The 9,761-nt window shown below is 42.5% G+C and overlaps 1 protein-coding gene across 5 annotated transcripts in view; it reads right to left on the bottom strand.

The window, feature by feature from the left end:
• B4GALT4 (beta-1,4-galactosyltransferase 4) overlaps positions 1-9,761 on the bottom strand; it is a 30,133-nt gene that overhangs the window by 15,260 nt on the left and 5,112 nt on the right. For 3 of the 5 annotated variants that reach the window (XM_087818173.1, XM_087818172.1, XM_016199888.2), the window contains exon 2: positions 2,033-2,426. In XM_087818173.1, coding sequence (XP_087674299.1) covers positions 2,033-2,285 — 253 coding nt within the window. In that variant the 5' untranslated portion in view covers positions 2,286-2,426. Of the gene's footprint in view, positions 1-2,032; positions 2,427-6,046; positions 6,152-6,259; positions 6,547-9,761 lie in introns of those variants that run through there. The other 2 variants (XM_016199890.2, XM_016199889.2) reach the window with 2 other exon arrangements.

Raw genomic sequence — 9,761 nt, forward strand, 5'->3', positions numbered from 1 at the left:
CTCTGCCCTAGAGCACCAAGAGCAAATTACTGTTTCCAGCCACCTGGAGAAAGCAACTGGCCTTCAGGAAAGAGCCTTTCCTCAAGACTCTGCATGTGAGATTGAGTCGGCAAGGCAGTGACGCCCTAAAAGCAAACACGAAGTAAAGGAATAATGCGGGAGGCAAGCTGCCAGGCCACAGAACAGCTGGGAGATGATGGTGCTGTGGCTGTTGAGCTGGTTTACTGTGTAGCCTGTTAATAAACCCCGTCACCCAAGTTAACCTACTATGTCTCTACTCTTGGCCCCTGAAAGAGCCCCATGCAATAAATCTGATATAAACCAGTCCCCTTGCTCACTTCCCCACTGTCATAACTTTTTATGGGCCTAACCTTCTAGGACCTGCTTCCACATCTTCTATGAGTCTCCCTTCCCCTTCATGACATCCTCTCAAGTTTTGTTCCTTCTGGCCCATCTTCATCCATTACTAATTATGTCACCCTCTTAATCCAGGTCCTCGCTCAGTTTTGTGTCACTGCCCATCTATCTTTATAAACACAGTTATTGCTTAAATACGTTGTGAGGATTTGAACGAGGAGGAGAATATCATCAGATCTGCCTTTCAATAACTTATTTTCCTGTCTCAACTGTGTCATTTGTGAGCAGACTAATTCCCTCACAGAATCGGGGATACCCTTTTGCCTTTTCCATGACTAGGTAAAGAGAGGTAGCATGCCAATATGAACTCAGTACAAGACTGCGATTCAATTAGGAAAGCAGGTCTGCAGGTTTTTGTCAAGTTAAGAGCAAAAAGCCTCCAAAGAGCCCCAGGCTGCCCCACAGAGAGTGAATTTAGTGTATGCAGAGAGCCACCTCTGCAGGACAAGTGAGGGACACTGGACTGCAGACTGGAAAGGTTCACCCTAACCTCATCCTGCCTGCAAACTGTGCCCTGGGGACAAAAGGCAAACATATGAACAGTACACTCTGGTCAGCACAACAATGGAAATATAGGCAGACACAAAGGGAGCATAACATTGACCCTGGGGCAGTCCCAGAAACCTTTCGGGGAAAGAAATTATCTAAGCTAGGCTTTTCATGAGCGAACAGGAATCCGCCAGGCAGACATGGACTGAGGAAAGGTATCCTGGAGACAGGGAACAATATCCAGGCTCAAAGGAGAGTCTGGCGAACTGTAAGCACTTTAATGTTCTGAAGAATCAGAGGTTTGCTAGAATCTTGGTGGGTTATATACAATATCGCAGTGGAGTTTTTCTCTCTAATGTGCTCACTAAAACCAATTTACTTTCATTTAAATTGAAAGGCAAGACATCAAAGGGTAATTAAAGCATATAACATATTTAAGAAATAAACACTAAGCACAATACTGAAGGATGGACTCAGTCCTGTCCCTCAACTCCATACTTTTGGCCAAAGGGATGCTAATATGAACTCAGTACAGATGGGACACAAGTGGAGGCTTGAATGTGTTGCATTCCCTCACTTGTGGTCTGCAGCTGCCAGGAGAGGAGCATGCCCAAGCGAGCCCGTTGGTCCCAGAAGGATGAGAGACACGTGGAGCAGGGCCACCAGCCTAGACCAACTGACCCCGAGCTTATCGCACACACTTGTGAGCTAAATAATGCCAATTGACATATGCCACTGAGACTTTTGCGGCTGGATAATAAAATTGGGTATGTTCATACAGTGCAAGACTCTACATCAGACATATGGACATAGCTCACAAACATAACACTGAACAACGGAAGTTCAGGCACAAAAGAGTACACAGTGTATGTCTCCAATTAGGCAAAGTTCAAAAGCAGGAAAAACCTATGGATGGTGCTAGAATCTTGAAGTAAGGGCAGTGACTGAAAGAATGGGAACTTCTAGGATTCCAGGAAAATGCCCTTAATTTACATATGGCTACAAAGGTATATTCATTTTGTGAAACTTCACCAAGCTGTACACATGTGATCTTTGTACTTTTCTGAAATGTAAATAATAAAAAAAGTGTGAGTAACACTTGTAAAAAGGGAAAATAAATACTTACTGAGGTGTGGAGAGACAGAGGGGCAGCTGTCCAGGTCTGGGCTTTTCACAGAGGCTTCATGAATCAGAGTTTCTTTCTTCCCCAAAACCACAGCCTTCTTGAAATTAGTAATAAAATCCTTTGCTTTAGGAATCTCTTGAATAGCAACCACAAAGTAGTTACTGGTGGCCCACCCAACCACTGTCAGGCATAAAGTAAAAAGCAACAGTAACCGGAATTTGTAGGAAGGGTAGAAAGTCATGTGGAAGCCCATGTCTTATTATGTGAGCAGGATGGATCACTCCGCTTCACTCCCAGCAGGAAGCTACCAGTTCAACTCTTCCGATCTGATTGCGTGCTCGATGACAACTGACACAGTGCCTGCTTCTGCTCAGTGGTTCTGCTCCGACAATCTCTAGAAGGCAATCATAAAGATGTGTTTCAGATGGAAATCCTACCCTGAAATGATTCGCGTCAGCACGAACTGAAAACCTATTCCCAAAGGAACCTAACAGTAATGGGAGTTCTTCAACTAAGGTTTAGAGGTCAGAAACTCAGAGATTTTTGAGGTAGAAGGTTCCAACCATCTACACATCACAGGAGTTCTCTCTGGGTCATCACCCAGGCTGTCTGTCACCAGAGAGAAAAGCCATGTCCACATGCTGCCCAGGAGGAGAAAGCAGGGACTGTAAATGCCTCTTCAGTTCTGAGCTGGGCACAGCCTAAAATACAGCCTTAGGGTCCTCTTCCTGGCACAGCTTTAAGAGGTTAACAACATGTGAAATCTTGTTAAGGAGAACAAGACAAGAGCTCTTCTCTGTGAGAGCTAGAAAAATGTGATCCTCAACAACAGGGGATGGAAAATCAAGGATCTTCACAATGAGGCACTGGCATAGGACACATCCCAACAGATGGGGGAGAGGGCAAGAAACATAAAAGAATGCCAACACAGGTGGTCAGTCATCTGTAAGAACAACAGGTAAAACTGGTTAAGGTCAGGTGTTTTCATTCTGGCAGAAACTACAGCTCTACCACATATTGGCCATGAAACCTGGGCTTCTGATCTATAAAACAGAGATAAATATAGTGCCTACCCACAGAGGTTATCGTGAGACAGGATGACCTAATGTATTCACACATCAAGTGTTAGCCCACCTCCGGAGGCACAGGAAACACACACTACATGGTGACGCTCACTGCTGACATTGTTATATGACTTTACGTAACTCTAGACTAGGGATGGCCAACAGGCAGACACACTGGAGGTTGAAAAACCACCATTCTATTATATTTCTCACTGTCACTTGATAAATTGCGATGCTGATTTCATACTTAAGTATGAATTCACCTCTGAGAGGTGGCTATGCTCTTAGTTACTGAGAAAAATCTAGTTTCTGAGGCCACATAACTGAGGGCCCACCCGGACCATGGTGGGTGCGCTAAGGTGATGAAGGCTACTTGGTGAGTAGCAATACTCTGCACATCCTCTCTGCATTGCCAAAACCATGCCTCTCCTCGAATTCTAAATTCTGATAGAAAAATGCAGAGATGCTAAAGCCAGGGCACCGATAATCCCTATAGCCAAACATATCCTCAATTCCATGATCAGAATGAAGATCAAAATATTTTCTATGCCAAGTGATAACATGGAAATGCTTATGAGTAAATCTTAACAAAAGAGAAAATAAATTCTATATGTGTATGATTACCACTAAAATGATAGAAGAAACTCTAGAAAAAAATATATAGCCAAAAGCTAGCAATAATTGTATCAGGAGTGTGGGATTAGCCAAGAGTGTATTTTTCTCTTTTCAGAATTTTGTATGATATACTTCTATTCTTTTATAATGAAAACAAGGTTGTTGTTTTAATGAGATGTGGGGATGTGGTAATTTACTATGAAAAACAAAAACAAAATCTTAGCAACTTTCAAGATGGCCTCATACTTGCTGAAGGGTAGTATTTCAAAAATTTAGCTCTAGGTTAGTCTGAGGGAAACCCAGAAATTATTTCTCTCTAGACACAATATAATAAATGGAGGTTAGGTTCCTGGGTCAAACCACAAAAGATTTGACCCAGGAAACAATTAAACAGTATGGCCTGTATTTAGTCTTGATGGTATCATAAGAAATAACAGTAACAGCTAATGAGAGCGATTTATTTGTGCATTTACTCTGCGCCATGCATTGGGGTTAAATCACTTTTGTACCTTATTTCATTTTCATCTCAACCTTACAAGGTAAGTATTATTAGTCTCTTCATTTTACAGAGGAGAAAATGAAGGTTTAGAGAGATTTAAAGAACTTGCCCAAGATCATTCACATAGTAAGTGGTGAAGCTGGGGTCAGCTCCACAGGGTGGGCTTCTGCCACATCCTTCACATGGACATTTCAGTCTTTTTCCTTGGGGCTGAGTGTGCCTAACACAAACCCTTGAAGTATGCCGTTTTCTTTAGCAGCCTTCTACCTCTCCCCCGCATCCTCCTATCCCTTTCCTTTAGCCTGTTCAAAGGGCTTTGGAGAGGTCTCTTCTCTTCCCTCCAGGTAAGTCTGAAGGTTCCTGGGGCCAATCAGATGACCTCTTTGTGGACTTAATTGCAAGAAGGGTAAATGCTAGGATTGCCAATCGTTTTTTTATTAAAATCTCAATCTTGGAAAATTTAGACTGGGAACATTGTTTTTCTAAGAGCTGCTTGTGGAGGGATGCCCCTGACAGAGAGACTCACCTGCCCGAAGGGACTTCTGATCACAGAACTGCAATGGAAAGCACACGCACGTCCCCCCACATTTTACAGAGGGAGGGAGTGTGGTTTAGAGAGTTAAAAACCTACCCGGGTAGTGAGCTGGGAATAACCATAGACTGCTACTGCTGAACCGCAGCCCAAGGAATTTGTCCAAAGAAAAGAAATTTCTTATAAAAACAAGGAGCCATCCTTAATAATTACTTAATTAGCTCTTCATTGCTAACCCACTTATTGAGACTATGTGGGATCTAGTTAAAAATAACCACTTCTTACTTTTCCTATCTTGGGGCTCTCCTCAAAACCGACTCTACAGGGAGACAGCATGAAAGCAGCTCAAATGTGAGGCCTCCTTGGTCCTGTGAGTTGACATCCAAGGTGTGAACAGTCTCTAACACAACTGTCTTTCAAGAGATCTCCTGCCTAGCATGCTGATCACCTAAGTGACTGAAGGCAATCCTTTGAGGCATGTTTCCCCAGCTAGGAAACAGTAAAAATCTTACAACCATTGCTGTAGGAATTTAATGAGACTATATACACAGACATACCTTGTAAATTCCCAGGAACATACTATATTTATTGACTAATTACCAATGTGGTTCATGCTCAAATTTTACCAGAATGCCAATCAAGATAATGTTGTCTATGGAGTTACATATTGAAATACAGATGGTTTTTATTTTCTGTTTCTCTGTAATTTCCTATTTTTCTTTCAGTGAGTATATGTTATTTTTATAATAAAAAAGATAATGATTTCTTAACAAAAGTTCTTTTTAGGGCAGGTAACTCCTGGTTGGTGTTTGGGGAAAAAATGTGATCACAATAGATTTACTTATAATAAAATTTTTAAAACTGGGAGACCCTGACCCCTCTTTGAACAGTTTTCTTTGTCAATCAAGGCTGTCTTGAAGGAAAGAGGAGTCACGGCTGTAGAGAACAAATTCAGGTAACATGAAAGAAGTTATTTTGGGGCAAGACTCACCACCCTTTTCCTTTGTAGAAGTTTACCCTAGAGTTAGTTCAAAATAATGTTTTCGTAATTTTGGTTTTCCTCTTCTCAATTCAACCAGTCTTTTCTGAGCACCGCCTATTTTCAGGCACAGTGCTGGGCATACAAAGGGACTACAAAGGAAGTTGAGGTACAGTCCTTACACTCAGAGTTTATTTCAATCCTTTCTTAGACTTTAATGTCTGTAACTTGTTTTCAAATAGGCCAGCCCCACCCCAAAAATGAGGGAATAAATGAAATAAGATTGGGAAAATACGGAGAAGCACTGAAGCTAAATGATAGGTACCTGAGGGTTCATTTGCTTTTTCTCTCTACTTTTGCATATGCTTGAAATTTTCTATAATAACAAGAAAAAACCTAGTAAGGAAGACAAGCTATGACAAAAGGTAAATCAGCATGAGTGCTAAGTATCATTCCTTTACACACACAAACTTTATACCACCGTGGGGGAGGGGACACGAGCAATCACTCCATAAATATTTACTAAGCACGCAATCACCAGAAAGGCTGTGGTCTCCATTCAGCCGCCAAAGGTGCCAGAATAGCACTCTGATGTTTCTAAATCCATCTGGGAATCCAAAAGACACAGGGCACCTCAGAGTGGGCATGATGTGGCCCCAGGCACGTGGTCCTACTCCCTGGGGTTTCTCTGGGGCAGCACCCGTGGAGAGGCTGAGAGCTGCTGCTCCTGTCGCTCCTGCAGAGTTCCTGAGAACCATTCTGCACACAGCATCCTACTTCCTCGGGCCTCTGGTATTCATTCTCTCCATGACAGCTCCTTTACCTGGTTTCTGAGTAACCACAGCCCAAGCAACGGTTCCCTGGGTGGGGGGCGGTGGGATAGAAATGGCAGCCGTTGACATGTACGAGTCATTTAAACTCAAAGACTGAGCTCCTACTGGCCCAAACTGGAAGCATCTGAGCAAGAAAATAATGATAGTGTGGATGAGAATCTGTAAGAAATCATAAATTCCTAACTGGGCGGGTCAAGGTGGGTAGTCACACCTCAGGCCTATAACTTCGTTAGTGAAAGGTTATTAAATAATCCCTGTCCATTGTTTTTGTGCCTCTAGGTGAACAGCCTTTGAAATGCCAGAAGTAATCGCCTCAAAGGCGTAACCTCTGAGAGAGAACATAGTCATAACTAGGTAATTCAAGAGAGTACATAATCTTCACTATCCTGTAATCTAACACCTTGCTTTCTCCCACTTTCCTGTAAGCTTCCTTATGTTCCCTCCTTAATTTCAAATACATAAAAGAAACTGCAAAACTCTTATTCTTTAAAGCATTTGAGATCTTGCTTCCTAGCAACTGTCAGTTTGGCTCAAATAAATTCTTATGAAAATCCTCTATAGATTTAGACGTTTCTTATGTCGACAATGGCGTTGTATTGTGACCTTCAGAATAAACTGAATATCCATGAGTTCACAATGATATAAATGATCAAATAAATATGCTCTTTCCTACAGTAAACTTCCAATTAATAAGGAATCAGGAGATGAAAAAAAATCACCATTAGGCAAACACCACTGTAATTACTGTTGCAGACAAGAACCACCAAAAGGTGCTAAAACTAGTGGGTGAAAATTTGAGGATAAAAAGAGTTTTCATAGTCTCAAAATCTCTCTCCCAGGATAATTATTAACTACAAAGGAAAAGGCAGTTAACTTTATAGAGGAGAAACCTAGCAAATATCACCTTAACCAAGTGATCAAGGTTAATGTCACCAGTGATAAGACCTATCACCTTCATGAATCAGTGATAACACTCTAATTGGTACTCTCCTACAAAACTTGGTTCTACAAAATAACTGGTACTCTTCAAAGGGTCGAAATAATGAAAGATGAGAAAAAAAATGAGGAGCTATCTCAGACTGGTGAGACTAAGGAGAAATAACTAAATGCAATCAGGAGGATCCTGGATGGAATATGGAACCAGAAAAAAAAATCATTTGGAAGCTAGAGTTGGCGTGATTACTGCCTCCACCTCTGCCCTCCTGCCTCTGTTCTCCACTGCCCAGGAAGAGCAAGGTGCTGCTCTGGAGTCACCATGGAGCCCTACTTGGTGCCTGAGGACAAGACCATCGAGCTCACAAGCCACCACTCCATTGACCCTTCCTTCCATTTCTTGGTGGCTATCCTTTGCCACTGACGCTACGGTGGGTATATGGATTGCTTTCTGTCTTTCGACAGTTGCTGAAGTGCATGTGTGGGATTTGTTGAAGAAAGCTGGATACAGTAAATGGAAAGAATCTTGGGAACTGCTTGACTGATGTCTTTTCTCAGACTAGACATTCCTTTTCATTCCCAATGAAAGGGAATACCCCCATTCATTCTGGATTAGTGGATGTGAAGTACAAAATATTTTCCAGGTAAGTAATAGAATGTCATCTGTGATCATCTCCAAAAAGAGGCCATCAGGAGGAAACTATTAAAACAGAAAAAACCTGTATATTAAATATTTTGACCAGTGATCTGAATCAGATCAAATGGAAGTTGTGGAGCACCTTGTATCCCTAATGTCGTTACCAGCATGGACATATTAACTCATACGTGAAGCCCATAGTGCATGGGGACTTCATTATTGCTTTACCACAGCAAGGCTTAGATTACATAGCAGGAAACATTCTTTCCTACTTGGAAGCCAGGTCTCTGCATGCGGCAGAGCTGCTATGTAAAGAACGGCAGCAAGTGATCTCTGAAGGAATGCTCTGGAAGAAGCTGACCGAACGAATGGTGCAAACTGACCTTCTGTGGAATGGACTTTCAGAAAGAGGGTGGGATCAGAACCTGTTTAAAAATAGACTCACAGCCCTGGCCAGGTGGCTCAGTTGGCTGGACTGTTATCCCCTACACCAAAAGGCTGAGGGTTCAATTTCTGATCAGGGCACATACCTAGGTTGTGGGTTTGATCCCAGGTCATGGCGCATATGGGAAGCAGCCAATGTTTCTCCCTCTCTCTTCCTCTCTCTCTAAAATCAATAAATATATTCTTGGATAAGGATAAAAAGTAAAAACACATCATTCTGAATTCCAACTTGTATTAGGAACATGATGGGCAATGGGAAAACGTCTCTGGATTATTTTAGTAATATTTTTTTGGATTACACTTCCTTTCTATACCACTTCTTATCATTTGAAGAACAATAATCCAGGTTATATTATCTCCCAACAGGTATATAGCTCTTTTCTTTTATTAACTGTCTTTGTACCCCAACCATCTCCTGGTATTTGGTAAAGAAACGTCTTTACACTTGTGCTTGCCTCCTATTTAAAATCCAATATCCGCATGTAGATATAAGGTACATAACAGTTTAACCTCGAGGTTGCTGAGGTTGTCCCCCCTCCGCACCCCCGTGCCTGAAAGACTAATACAGAGTGCTCCCACTTAGCCATGGGCTGGCTCAAGAACCCAACACCAGGGTTGATGTGTATTACCTAGAACCCTTCCTGTAGTACTCATATGGTTTTTTCTTTTGTCATTGTCATTGTGTGTGTGTGTGCGCGCGCACATGTGTTTGGTGTGTTTTTGATGGGAACCTTGTTTTAAAATATAATTTCTAAAGTTAAACACAGACTGTTTTGTTTGTTGTGCAGTATAGACGATAGAGAGGTACCTTAAAATGTTGTTGTTCTTTTCCTCATAATACTCCTGAGTACTCGTGGTCACTTCCCATAGTATTCATTTGATTTCACTGTCAAAACTCATTATTCTGTGCGTTAGAAACCCTGGGGAGGGACGAGCAAGAAGGCCCTATGTCCGGGCTCCCTGGCTCTGGAATTCACGCATCCCGGCTCGCCAGGATGTGAGCGGGCCTGCTGGTGGAGCCCCCAGACCAGGTCGGCTGCTTCAGAGGCCGTCTGGATGAAGGGTGCTCCTCCAAGGTGCAAAGCCTCAAGCTCATGAATCCCAGCCCGTCCTCTCCGGTGTCACCTGCTGAAGTAGCCCTGGCAGGTTCTCAAAGCTCCAGAGTTCTCAGCAGCCCGAATGTGTGAATGGCA

Source organism: Miniopterus natalensis, chromosome 6, assembly GCF_054644295.1.
Source record: "Miniopterus natalensis isolate mMinNat1 chromosome 6, mMinNat1.hap1, whole genome shotgun sequence".
In the NCBI taxonomy this organism is placed as follows: Eukaryota; Metazoa; Chordata; class Mammalia; order Chiroptera; family Miniopteridae; genus Miniopterus; species Miniopterus natalensis.